This window comes from Melanerpes formicivorus, unplaced genomic scaffold (genome assembly GCF_026170545.1).
Source record: "Melanerpes formicivorus ecotype bairdi unplaced genomic scaffold, bMelFor1.0.p_v2 SCAF_2, whole genome shotgun sequence".
Taxonomy (NCBI): domain Eukaryota; kingdom Metazoa; phylum Chordata; class Aves; order Piciformes; family Picidae; genus Melanerpes; species Melanerpes formicivorus.
The window spans coordinates 9,908,475-9,923,074 of record NW_027142354.1 but is presented as its reverse complement, the minus strand read 5'-3'; the positions used below and the strand labels follow the sequence as shown (position 1 = coordinate 9,923,074).

Here is a 14,600-nt window from a genome sequence, read left to right as displayed (position 1 = left end):
TTTTTCCCTCTCTCGACTTGCCAGATGAATGTTTTAGTGGGAGACTGCAGTATATCACCTCGACTCTGAGAAAAAGCAAAAGCTGCAGTGCTCTCAGCCAGCCGGTCCTCACCAGTCTCCTTCAGCGTCAGACAACACAAGGGAATGGAAACCTGTGCTTTTATTCAGAGCTGCCTTATAATCTCGAGCCTCCTTTTAGCATCATACATGGCTAGGGCTCTCAGATCAGCAGCTAAGGCTACCTTTCACCCCACAACACAAGATTAGCAAAATTATTCTTTATTTTAAACAAAACCAGGCACAACTATTTTCTGTGATTTCTGCAGGAAAAAATGTTACATTTCAGCCTTAGTCCAGTTCACTGACCTCCCTGGGTCTACCCAGCTTCCAAAGCCTGCTCTATTTCTTCCCAGTCACTACAATGGAAACTCTTGTACAGCTCAGTGCTCAGGTGAGACATGTAGCAACTGAAGGAAAGGGATGCTCATGCCAACAGATGTCAGCAAGAGCAGGGCAGGCATTAGGATTGCCAGGCAGGCAAATGTGCATGAAATGACCATGTTAGTATGGAGGAGTGGCAGGGAAAATACATTGGACAGGCATCACTGGGATCTTCATCTGAACCAAGAGTAGCTAGCCATGCAGACCAGGATTATTGCTGGGTGTAGCAAGGGTGCTCGGGGTACTCACACCACTCAGTTGCACTGAAGAGGATGTGTTATAAATTTCCTGGGTTGCAGCTAGCGGTGCAGCTGGTACAGGCAGGGAAGGAAGGCAAAGAAAGGTTTATAGAAGGAGACAATAGAGGTACACATGAAAGTGAAGATGAAAATCGGCAGTAAGTGAAAGGAAACCATGGGTACTGTTAAATAAGAAGGAGAAATAGCAAGAGAAATAATATTGTCTAAGCAATAACTGGCTCCATGTCCCAGTGGAGGCCAGTGACAAGTGGAGTCCCTCAGGGATCAGTCCTGGGACCTGTCTTATTCAACATCTTTGTGGGGGACATGGACAGTGGCATTGAGTGCACCCTCAGCAAGTTTGCTGATGACACCAAGCTGTGTGGTGCAGCAGACACGCTGGAGGGAAGGGAGGCCATCCAGAGGGACCTTGACAGGCTGGAGAGGTGGGCACAAGCGAACCTCATGAAGTTCAATAAGAGCAAGTGCAGGGTCCTGCATCTGGGTCGAGGCAATCCCAGGCACAAATACAGGCTGGGCAGTGACTGGCTGGAAAGTAGCCCTGAAGAGAGAGACTTGGGGGTGCTGGTGGACAAAAAGCTCAACATGAGCTCTCAGTGTGCACTTGCAGCCCAGAAAGCCAATCAGATCCTGGGCTGCATCAGGAGAAGTGTGGCTAGCAGGTCGAGGGAGGTGATCCTCCCCCTCTACTCAGCCCTGGTGAGACCCCACCTGGAGTACTGTGTCCAGTTCTGGAGCCCCTATTACAAGAGGGATGTGGAGGTGCTGGAACGTGTCCAGAGAAGGGCCACAAGGATGATCAGAGGGCTGGAACACCTCTCCTATGAGGACAGACTGAAGGAGTTGGGGCTGTACAGTCTGCAGAAGAGAAGGCTCCGAGGAGACCTAATTGTCGCCTTCCAGTATCTGAAGGGGGCCTACAGGAAGGCTGGGGAAGGACTTCTCAGGATCTCAGGTAGTGATAGGACTAGGGGGAATGGAATGAAGCTGGAGGTGGGGAGATTCAGGCTGGATGTGAGAAGGAGGTTCTTCACCATGAGAGTGGTGAAACCCTGGAATGGGTTGTCCAGGGAGGTGGTCGAGGCCCTGTCCCTGGGGGTGTTTAAGAGCAGGCTGGATGAGGCTCTGTCCAGCCTGATCTAGTGTGGGGTGTCCCTGCCCATGGCGGGGGGGTTGGAACTAGATGATCCTTGTGGTCCCTTCCAACCCTGAATGAAACTATGAAACTATGAAACTATGATAATAAAGGAGCTACTGTGACCGTTTGAGGCTGTTCTCAACCCACCACAGCTTCTTTTCTTCAACTTTTGGGATAAGCATGGATGCAGAAGCAATGTTTGGCAATCTGAGTCTGCTTCCAGAAGCCAGGAGGTGAATGCAAGTCTACCTTCAGTGCCATCAGCCATGCTTGTGCAGGAGGTCAGCAGCTGCTGTTGACTCTGCCTGTGACTGATGCAGACACAGCACTTGCCTCCTTCTACTTTCTGACATACGTTCCTGCATAAATATTCTTTGCCATCAGAGGCTGGGTCTGGCTTGCCTGCCTTTTATTTCTTAAATTTATTATATTTTTTAATACTCTTCTTATCCCTCTTTCTTGCCTGGCATTTTCTCACTCACTTTCTTTTTCCCATTCCCATGACAAAGCCTGTCATTAATGCGAGAACAAGACTGACTTTGGGAGGACTGCTTTAATACCCACCCAACTCAAAACTGCAGCCTCTCTTTCCCTCCTCCACCTCTTTTCTTCTCTATCTTTGTAGAACCTATAGGAGGATTATCCTGATATCTGTAATTTTAATTTGGCTTTTCCCCTTTTGCCTTTAAGTGTTCCCTAATTATTTTCCATTATTATTTTCCCTAATTATTTTCCATGACAGTTGATTCTCCACTTTGTTCTCTCTCTAGTACTTACCAAGGCAGTTGTATTTTCCTCTTCTTTTTACATGCACACCTTTAGCTTTAATAAGATTTGAATTTGTACCTTTCTTTTGATTAAAAACTCTATACTGATGAAAACATTACAACACTGAACACCCCCTCACACCTTCACCTCCCCAGGACTCCTTGTGTATCACTACTCTTAAAAGGCAAGGGTAGTACCTGTCTGAATTTCTCAGATGACCTCAGTCACAAGAGACATATATGCAATCAGGATAGTTGGAAGTTTAATTTTTGTGCATACAAAATGACACCAATTGTGGTCACCTCCCTGGTGTCATGAGATGCTCAACCTCAGGGGCCTTCACTCACTTCAGAAGCTTCACCACAGTGTAAGATGTGAACTCACAGTTAAGGGTCCTGAAATATTAAGACACATAAAGGTCAAAACTCTCATTTAAATTTACTGGACACCAAATATCCAAGTATTCAAAACCAACTGGAGAACTGTGCCAATGCACCTACACCAGCCTCCATTTGGACTCATTCCAAGGCTACACACGGCACAATTTAAAGGAATGTGTGGATCATTGTGATACTCTTTGTACATGGGAGAAAACGCCTCCTGCCAAATGAGTGTGGGTGGAAGAAAATTCTAATCACACTTTCTGGAAATGCTGTAGGAGCTGGCACTCCACCTAAGTGTAACCTCTGGAAGAAATGATTTTGTCCCCTCACCAGAGCGATTATCATTAGAGAAGTGAGCTTCTGACATAGCAGAGGATCAGGCTGCAAGTCTGCACTGGAGGCTAAATAATTCCCTGACTGAAGCAGAAAAACAAGTGTATCAGAAGAATAAAATTTGAATAGAATAAATAGTTCATTTGGAAAGGACCTACAATGATCATCTAGGCCAACTGCTTGGGACCAGTTCAGGGCTGACCAAAAGTTAAAATATGTTGTTGAAGGCACAATTATCTCTTGTCCAATTATCTCTTGAACACTGACAAGTTTGGGGCATCAACCACCTCTCTAGGAAGCCTGTCTCAGTGTTTGACCACCCTCCCAATAAAGGAATGCTTCCTAATGTCCAGTCAGAACCTTTGCTTGCACAACTTTGAACTACTCCCATGTGTCCTTTCACTAGATACCAGGGAGAAGAGATCAGCACCTCCCTGTTCACTTGCCCTCCACAGGAAGCTATAGAGAGCAATGAGGTCACCCCTCTGTCTTCTTTTCTCCAAACTAGATGTCTTCCTGCGATCGGTTCCTCATAGGACATTCCTTCCATTCCCCTCATCAGCTTTGTTGTCTTTTTCTGGGCACATTTAAAGAGCTTTACATCATTCTTAAATTTCAGGGCCCGGAACTGCACACAGCAATCCAGGCAAGGCCACACTAACACTACATTTAGGAACTCAAATGTCTGTGGCTCAAGTCCTACATCCTATCTCCTGGATCTCACTTGTGTTGCAAGGGCAGCATCTTCTACAACATCTCTCATGGCACTCCTAATTTTAATCTTGTCTATACACAAGGAGGGCAGAGAGGATGGTGCTGTCTTTTGCCTAACCACCCCTTTCACAACAAGGACTTAGGCCAGGCCCAACACTAGCTTCCCACTGTCCCTCCACACCTGCCAAGACAAGGTCTCCTGCTCTTTGCTGGGAAGGGCTCGGACAAAGCAGCAGAGAGACATTCTTGAGGTACTATCCTCACATGAGCTGTTTGTGTCGAGAGACAGCAGTGGGTGTAGTTCATAAGCTAACATGGCTGGGAAATTTTGACCTAACAGGGACACAGATCCCCTTGCACTGTGGCTCCTTACAGTACTGAGATGATTGTGATCCTTCAGTCTAATCCTTTGATGCAAATTGTGTTCAGTTTTACATTTCACCTAAGTACATAGTGAGAAAAAAACCAAAACAACAACATGTGGAACAAACTAGTGTCATATTCCTAAGGGCATCACTACTTTAAATGGATTCTTCAATGAAAATGGTGAAGGATCTATTATCAAATGTTCAATGGACAGTTTGCTTTAATTAGGGTGCAATGCAAGCAGGAGGTAGATAGGGGTTGTGCAGAGTTGAATCCATTCCCCATCACATGATCCTGAGCACATTCAAATCTGAGTAGTACTACTGAAAGGCTTAGTACGCCCAAGCCTCAGCAGCAAATTTTGTGGCCAGCATTGAACTTGGGTATAAGAGATCACTTCATTACTGGCACGTAGTCTGCATATGACACCACCAAGAGCTGGTTAAAATAGCTTTTCTTTATCAAAATGGAAACCTGGGGGGGCATACTGCTAGGGAAAGTTGCATAAGGTGTGGTCTCTGAAAGCACAGAGAAAAATGTGACTGGCACCCAGTACCCATACAAGACATAAGCCATGATTATGCTACTCCTTACTTATATGATGCTCCTGGTATCTTTCACTGCATTTACTTTTTGATCAATGTTTCATAATTGGGGAAGTGAATAGAAGAGTGCAGCCAAAGACACCATGTGCAATTAATTTAATAGCATTGTAGCACAGCAAATCCACTCCTTTAGAATGTGCTCAGTATGTTTCTTGAGCCAAGGAGAAACCTATGGGCTCCCACAAAACAACATCTTCCACAGGCTTAAGTTTAAAAGTAGAACATGTTACATCTTTTAGATTGATGTCATTAAAAGTCTGTTTCAGTAAACAAACAAACAAACAAACAAGATGAGAAGCTAGTATTATGGTCATAAAATAAACAGTATTCCTTTAAAACAATTACAGCAAACATTCCCTGAGAATCAAGAATCAGCAACAACTATTGCCAGATTGGTTTTCCTGTTACAGTGCAGAAATTTTACAGCATATTCTCTCCATTCAAACATCACACTCATTAAGATTAAAGGCCACAGCTTTTTATTTACCATGTGCATCTTCTGGATGTGCTCCTTTTTCAAGAGAATTAAATCTGGACACAGCACTGAAAGTAACCAGGACATGAGGGGGGAGAAGCTAAGAAAAGTTTTAATACACATTTGTGTGTGTGTGTGTGTGTGTGTGTGTGTGTGTGTGTTCAGGATTCATTCCCTCCCAACTCCCTGTGCTAGATTTTCTACATTTGCCCTTCCAGCTCACTGGCTATGGCAGCATTCTGGAACACCATCCTCCCTCCCCCCCCCAGAAACACACATATAAAATACATACCCATCACCAAAACCTTCCGCTAACTCAGACAACTAACTTGTAGCATAAGCAGAAAAGGAGTATAAAGCAGAGGAGGTTTCAACTATTAAGGTTGAAATAATCAATTTCAACGCCTAAAATTAGATTTTATGGCCCATGGTACTGCTGAAAGCTGCACGCAGCACAGCTTTGTCGCTGCAGCCTTCCTCAGCATACAGAATTAAAGTGCAATAAACACTTGGAATTTGGTGCGACACGTTGCCACAACAAAAAAGGAAATCTACTTCTTGTTATTAATTCATCTTGAGAAGATGGCATTCTGGGGTCAGTTTGCACTGACCCAGGAAAAAATATGATCCTGTCAGGATCCAAATTCTCATGTTACAGAAGAGGGTTTCTTTCTGTCTTTCCCTAGCACCAAATCAATATATGTGTATCTCCCTGTGGTTACCCGATAGTTCCCTGGCTTTCTCTCCAAGACAGCACAATATTTCTTTCCTTGCATCTTGCAGGTCTTAGCTTTGCTGAAATCTCTCTTCCATTTCTTCAAAGCATCCAGCAGATCTGGCAGTGTCTGCTATTGCTTGATATATGAGTAGTGCAATACAGAAGTGTACATCATTCATTAACAGGAGGCTTTGAAAGCCCAAATAAAGAGCTGTAAGACCCAAACTAGAAAGAGTCTTTTGGTGGTAGAGATTGTTGATATGGGGTAACAGTAGAAGGGAGACAGCTTTAAGAAGGTAAAAAACCAGGCCATCAGGAAACCAGGAGAGAAGCCTAACATGCCAATGAGAACAGCAGAAGTAGAATAGAATAGAATAGAAATTAACCAGGTCATGGTACCAAACGCCCCAACCAGTCTCTTCCCAAACACCTCCAGTGATGGTGACTCCACCACCTCTCTGGGCAGCCCATTCCAATGGCAAATCACTCTTTCTGTGAAGGACTTCTTCCTAACCAGCCTAAACCTGCCCTGGCACAGCTTGAGACTGTGTCCTCTTGTTCTGGTTCTGGTTTCCTGGGAGAAGACAAGCTGTTGGATCCTTAAAGAATATACAGAAAAGACTGGAGAAGTACAAAACCCAAACATCTCTACCTACCCTAGAAAAATGAAGATGAAAATACCAGTATGTGGGCTGAGGAGTCGAAGTGGGCATGCAAAGTGCTCAACATACTTAAAACGTGTTGAGCCACGCTGGATCTGCTATGCTTATGTCATGTAGTCTATCTACATTGGTATAGGTTTAACTAGTCTGGACATAGCTCTCACTTTGGCCATGCTCTCACACGTCCTGAAACACTGAATGTGGCTGAATTCATCTTCTCTCCCTTGGAAAAACCTTTTAAGCAAAAATAGAAGACAAGTCTAATAGAAGAGATGGTTGTCCTGTCTCTAATCTTGAGGACTGTGATCCAATTAGTGTTGTATCTATTTCATTCTTTTCCTAAGCCTTTCCTCTATCATTGGAGTATCTTTCCATATGACTCCATTAACTGTTTTACTCAAGAAGATCTAACAGAAAAAAAAAATATGAAAATGATCTTTACCATCTTTGTGATGGTAAATCAAAAGGGTCAAATGAATCAGCTGGCTATACTCTGCATTTACAATCAAGAGTATTCATTAGATTGCACAAGAAAATGCAATGTGAGTCACAGTAAAACAGAAATATAAATGCATCTGAGTGATAACAAACCTCAGCTGACACTAGGGCACTTTACAATGAGAAGTCACTTTTGTCTTTCTTTTTACAGTATCATTATTTCAAAATACACTGCCAGTTACTTCTCTTCTTTATAAAGATCCAGAAGATTCAGGCCTCTATTCTCATCATCGGCCACACAGATCACAAAGTTCTGTTGGTGATTCTGCTCTACAGACAACAGCTCACACCTGCTACTGCCACACTTCAGCCATTCAGTAGCTGTTGAACGTTTTGCTGTCTCAATTACTACCTGTACAGTAAATCGAGCCCTAATATCTCCACGTGCTCAAGTGTACAACACTCTGCTCCAGTTGAGTTTTACTTCGAAAGAGACACTAAGATTAGTGACACAGATGACTCTGGTTGTGGTGAAAGGAAGAAAAGTTCCTGGTGTGTCACATCTTCTTTGCTTTTTCTTTAGACAGGAACTGCCAAACATGACGGAGTATAGATCTTGACTAGTTCGTCCCAAGCGCAGTCCACCACCTACAAAGCAAGTAACATCCTTTTAGAGCCTTCCTAAATGTCACTTTTACAAAAACCCAGAAGGAACTTAGCAGACATTAAATGCAGACTGCAGTTAATGCTGGTTGGTACTCTGATGTATGCTTCTTCAAAATTATGAATTAATACAGGGTTTGGTTGGTTTGAACAGAACAGAACAGAACAGAGTAGGAATAGAATAGAATAGAATAGAATAGAATAGAATAGAATAGAATAGAATAGAATAGAATAGAATAGAATAGAATAGAATAGAATAGAATAGTCTTTATTATTATTATTATTTGGAATAACAATTTATTTAACAAAACCAAACACAAACACTCCCCAACAAAACAAAAGCAAATAACAAAATCCCACAACCTCCCAAACATCAACTTTGTCTTAACTTTACTGAGATGCAACAAAATTACCAGTCTCCTGTTTTTCATACTCCCCATGAGGGAAGTGGAAAAACTTGTGTATTTGAACTGACTGTTCCAAATAAGCTAAGGAACATAACTTAGAAGGAAAAAGGAAAGACACCATGAAGTCCAGATCTTGTGGTGTTTCTTCTCTTTAGAGTATTTCAAAGCCCTTTTGCTATGCTATCTAAACACTTCATGACCAAATCTGAGAAGCTTTCTCACACTTGCAGGTATGGAAAATTATTATAGACAAATTCTTAATGGAGAGCTGAGGAACAGAAAAAACAAAGAAGTTGGTCAAAATGAAATGGAATGTTTCCTGAAGGATTAAGCCAAAACTTCAGTCTCATAATCATAAGCTATGAGATCACTGTATTATCTTTTGTTGAGAAGAGTTGTTTGTTTGCTGAGCATTAAGAACTGGGGGATGGTGATGCTGTTTCAAGCACTACATAGACCCCACGTGTCTGAGAAGGGATGCCACTTTGAGCACTAGCATCTTATAAACACAGCAATTGATTTCAATTTTAACTGAAAGTTTTTTGAACTGCAGGTCCCAAGCTCTATTCCAGATGCATGCTTGAACCTAAAAATCACAAAACTAGGTTAACCTACTTTGACAGTATTAAAAGATTTTAATAAATAACATGATTGCACAGAAGAGTAAATAATATTATAGAATAGAATAGAATAGAACAGAACAGAATAGAATAGAATAGACCCGGTTGGAAGAGACCTTCAAGATCATCGTGTCCAACCTATGATCCAACACCACCTAATCAACTAAACCATGGCACCAAGCGCCCTATCAAGTCTCCTCCTGAGCACCTCCAGTGATGGTGAATCCACCACCTCCTCGAGCAGCCCATTCCAATGGGCAATCACTCTCTCTGTGTAGAACTTCTTCCCAACCTCCAGCCTAAACCTCCCCTGGTACAGCTTGAGACTGTGTCCTCTTGTTCTGGTGCTGACTACCTGGGAGAAGAGACCAACCTCTGCCTGTCTACAACCTCCCTTCAGGTAGTTGTAGAGAGCAATAAGGTCACCCCTGAGTCTCCTCTTCTCCAGGCTAAGCAACCCCAGCTCCCTCAGTCTCTCCTCATAGGGCTTATGTTCCAAGCCCCTCACCAACTTCATTGCCCTTCTCTGGACTCGTTCCAGCAAGTCAACATCCTTCCTAAACTGAGGGGCCCAGAACTGGACACAGGACTCGAGGTGTGGCCTAACCAGTGCAGTGTACAGGGGCAGAATGACCTCCCTGCTCCTGCTGGCCACACTGTTCCTGATGCAGGACAGGATGCCATTGGCCCTCCTGGCCACCTGGGCACACTGCAGGCTCATGTTCAGCCTACCATCAACCAGCACCCCCAGGTCCCTCTCTGCCTGGCTGCTCTCCAGCCACTCTGACCCCAGCCTGTAGCTCTGCATGGGGTTGTTGTGGCCAATGTGCAGAACCCGGCACTTGGATGTGTTAAATCTCATGCCGTTGGATTCTGCCCATCTGTCCAGCCTGTCGAGGTCCCTCTGCAAAGCCTCTCTACCCTCCAGCAGACCAACTCTTGCCCCCAGCTTGGTGTCATCAGCAAATTTACTGATGATGAACTCAGTGCCCTCATCCAGATCATCAATGAAGATGTTAAAGAGCACAGGGCCCAGCACTGACCCTTGGGGGACACCACTAGTGACTGGCTGCCAGCTGGATGTGGCACCATTCACCACCACTCTCTGGGCTCAGCCCTCCAGCCAGTTCCTAACCCAATGCAGTGTGCTCCTGTCCAAACCATGGGCTGACAGCTTGGCCAGGAGTATGCTGTGGGGGACGGTGTCAAAGGCCTTGCTGAAGTCCAGGTAGACTACATCCACAACCTTCCCCACATCCACCAGGTGGTCACCTGATCACAGAACGAGATCAGGTTGGTCAGGCAGGACCTGCCCTTCCTAAATCCATGCTGGCTGGGCCTGTCCCTTTGCCATCCTGTAAGTGCTGTGTGATTGCACTCAAGATGACCTGTTCCATAATCTTGCCTGGCACTGAGGTCAGGCTGATAGGCCTATAATTCCCTGGCTCATCCAACCAGCCCTTCTTGTGGATGGGCACCACATTGGCCAGCTTCCAGTCTTCTGGGACCTCTCCAGTGAGCCAGGACTGGAGGAAAAATGATGGAGAGTGGCCCGGCCACCTCATCTGCCAGCTCTCTCAGCACCCTAGGATGGATCCCATCTGGTCCCATGGACTTGTGGGGATCCAAGCGGCTGAGGAGATCTCTGACTACCCCATTCTGGAACACAGAGGGGCTATGCTGCTCCCTGGCTTCTTCTGCCAGCTCTGCAGGCCAGCTGTCTGGAAGACATTCTGTCCTGCTATTAAAAATTGAGGCAAAGAAGGTGTTAAGTACCTCTGCCTTTTCCTCATCTTTTGTTACTATGTTCCCCTCTGTGTCCACCAAGGAGTGGAGGTTGTCCTTGCCCCTCCACTTGCTTTTTATGTTTGAACATTATTTGATAATTCACTTTAGAGTCTGTAGAGCCTGTAACCAAGTGAAAGGGTTAACCACATTGATTACTCAAGTAGACAACCCATAATACATATTGACAAAATTGTGTAGGAGCCAAGAATTAAGGTAAAGGGAAGAAGTAAGAGCAGAACTACAGAGAAAAAGTTATTGAGCCCCACAAATATATGTCAACAAATCTGACAGAATCCATCTTCCATTATCTTTATGATGTCCTTTCCAGTCGGGATCACAAAAGATACAGCATCAGATCCTCTGCACAAGTTTTCTTCTGCTGCAGACTGCAATTCCTGTTCACTTCTAGAGCCAGAATGAACAGCTGCACACCAAAAATTTGGAGATCCAACTTCAATATTTGATTTCAGACTATAATTAGCCCATTTTGTGTTTACTATACTGAACTACTATTCATTTTTATTGCTTCCTTAGCTGGTTCTACTTAGTTATTTGAAGTGGTTTCCATATACATCTAAATGGATCAAAAAAATCTCTTGACAACGGGTCTGCCTATTCATACAACATAATAGAGCTTTGTGCTATACAATGTTCTTCTGCATTGCAGTCTCCCAAATTGTACCAAAAAGAAAATCTGAGTTCTCCACTAAATGCTATTTAGAAACTGGCAATCACATAAAACACAGCAGCTTTAACATTCTCCACAGCTCTGGATTAATATCTGTATTTTTATAGGCAACACTTTCTACCTTCATAAAGAAACAAGACATAGAGATAACATTTGGAAAAGATCCCACGGGAATTCCCACCTGTTACTAATGTAATTAGGATCTTTGAAGTACCCTCTGAACAAATAGTTACAGAACCATTTAATCTAGCAACACCATACATAATCTAGAGATTTAAGAAAGGAGTTTGAAAAGGTAATTTGCCCAACTCGTTGACTTAATGATAGCACAGGAAAGATGAAAACATGACCAAGCAAAGGAAAATAAAAGCTACAGCAAACATCAGTGTACCAAGTTCCTCTGTGTAGCGGGAAGTCTGTAACAGAATACAGCTATCAGAAAGTAGAATAGAATAAGAATAAGAATGAGAATAAGAATAGAATTAACCAGGTTGGAAGAGACCTTTGAGATTGAGTCCAACCTATCAGCCAACACCATCTAATCAACTAAACCATGGCATCAAGTGCCCCATCCAGTCTCTTCCTAAACACCTCCAGTAATGGTGACTCCACCACCTCGCTGGGCAGCCCACTCCAATGGCAAATCACTCTTTCTATGAAGAACTAATGAAAATACACATGCAAAGAACAGCAAACAGGTACATATGAAATGCAGGATCACCACAGCATGGAACGGCATTACAAAATGCAGTAGCATTTCTGTATCTTCGAAATACAGGCAAGACTAAGAGAAATGGGACAGCTATAAGCTATCAGCACAGCTGCCAGCATTAGCTGATAGAGAGCTGCTTCATGCCCCTTTGCCTCAGTTTAGGAAGGACGCTGACTTGCTGGAATGTGTCCAGAGAAGGACAACAAAGTTGGTGAGGGGTTTGGAACATCAGCCCTATAAGGAGAGGCTGAGGGAGCTGGGGTTGTTTAGCCTGGAGAAGAGGAGACTCAGGAGTGACCTTATTGCTCTCTACAACTACCTGAAGGGAGGTTGTAGACAAACAGAGGTTGGTCTCTTCTCCCAGGCAACCAGTACCACAACAAGAGGACACAGTCTCAAGCTGTGCCACTAGGAACACAAAGGCATGAAGATTTGTCTTTCTGTGAAAACATCCACTGTCCTGGAGACAGATTTTACTCTTGGAATGGGCTGCCCAGGGAGGTGGTGGAGTCACCATCCCTGGAAGTGTTCAAGAGGGGATTGGATGTATCAGTATCAGTATCACTATCACTAAGGTTGGAAGAGACCTCAAAGATCATTGAGTCCAACCTGTCACCACAGACCTCATGACTAGAGTAGGGAGGACACTACTGCATGGTCTAGTAGTGAAGAGGGCTTGGGTGACAGGTTGGACTTGATGATCTTTGAGGTCTTTTCCAACCTTATTGATTCTATGTGCTCAGGTGGTAGCACATAAACCTTTCAACAGGAAGGTTGCGAGTTCAAGCCTGCAGTGGGCATGAGTATTCACACTGGGCAGCAGGGTCCTCCCTCCCTAGTCATGAGGTCTGTAGTGACAGGTTGGACTTGATGATCCTCGAGGTCTCTTCCAACCTTAGTGATACTGGACTATACTGTACTATGAGTCTATGATTTGGGGCTGTTTAGTCTGGAGAAGAGAAGGCTGAGAGGGGTCCTTATCAGTGCCTACAAATATCTGAAGGGTGGCTGTCAAGAGGATGGAGCCAGTCTCTTTTCAGTGATAGGACAAGGGGTAATGAATGTAAACTCAGTCACAGGAAATTCCATCTCAACATAAGAACATTTTTCACTGTGAGGGTGATGAAGAACTGGAACAGGCTGCCCAGAGAGGTTGTAGAGTCTCCTTCTCTAGATATTTTCAAAACACTCCTGGATGTGTTCCTGTGTGATCAGCCCGAAGTGGTCTTGCTTTGCAGGAGGGTTGGACAAAATCTCTGAAGGTCCTTTGCAACCCCTACCACTGTGACTTCTATGACTTCAATATTCAGAGGGTGCATTTTAATTTTTTTTTCCCTTAGGCTGACACACAGAGTAGAAACCAGTTAATTTCATATACTTTTGAATATTTTGGACATCCGTGAATATTAAATTGTCCTTGTAACTACGAAACAAAATTCGACTACATCAACTTCTAACCCTCACAGATTGCAAGGAAAAGGAGAGTAAGTACAGTTAAGTTGTAAATCAAGAAGATTCTGCCTTAAACTGACTGGTAAATTACATCAAGAAATAATGCAGGAAGAAAAAGCACCCTGAACCAGGTAATTTTAACTAGAGCTATATGGAACAAAGGCTGTCCAACAAAATGACATTTCCCACTTGTCTCTAATGCTTTTACTTCAATACCAAAGTTGCAGTACTTGTATATATGCTAGGGTTACTGTACTTGGGTTTGGAACACAAGCTTTATGAGGAGAGGCTGAGGGAGCTGGGGTTGCTTAGTCTGGAGAAGAGGAGACTGAGGGGTGACCTTATTGCTCTCTACAACTACCTGAAGGGAGGTTTTAGACAGGCAGAGGTTGGTCTCTTCTCCCAGGCAACCAGCACCAGAAGAAGAGGACACAGTCTCAGGCTGAGCCAGGGGAGGTTTAGGTTGGATGTTAGGAAGAAGTTCTATACAGAGAGAGTGACTGGCCATTGGAATGGGCTGCCCAGGGAGGTGGTGGAGTCACCATCATTGAAGGTGTTCAGGAGGAGACTTGATGGGGTGCTTGGTGCTGTGGTTTAGTTGTTTAGGTGGGTTGGATTGGTTGATGGGTTGGACGCGATGACCTTGAAGTTCTCTTCCAGCCTGGTCTATTCTATTCTATTCTATTCTATTCTATTCTATTCTATTCTATTCTATTCTATTCTATTCTATTCTATTCTACTTCTATTACTGCAGAATGAACATCACGCCAAGTTATCTGCCAGTAGAGATTCAAGCAAGTCTGATTGAAGGACATAAAATGGGGATCACTGTATTTCCCTTCACATAAAGCAAAAAAGCAAACAGTCATCACAGGAAGCTAATTGCTTGACTGGAAAACCATACTTTAACAAAACTGCTATCCTGTATTTTATTGAAGTGTTTATCCATGTCCCAGGGTATAACAACGT

At 43.8% G+C, this 14,600-nt stretch overlaps 1 protein-coding gene across 1 annotated transcript in view; it reads right to left on the bottom strand.

Annotated features, from left to right (window-relative positions):
* Positions 1-5,087: 5,087 nt before the first annotated feature.
* Positions 5,088-14,600, bottom strand: part of PEX7 (peroxisomal biogenesis factor 7) — a 54,387-nt gene continuing 44,874 nt past the window's right edge. Inside the window, exon 10 of the mRNA XM_068150349.1 lies at positions 5,088-7,949. Coding sequence (XP_068006450.1) covers positions 7,881-7,949 — 69 coding nt within the window. The 3' untranslated portion in view covers positions 5,088-7,880. The remainder of the gene's footprint in view (positions 7,950-14,600) is intronic.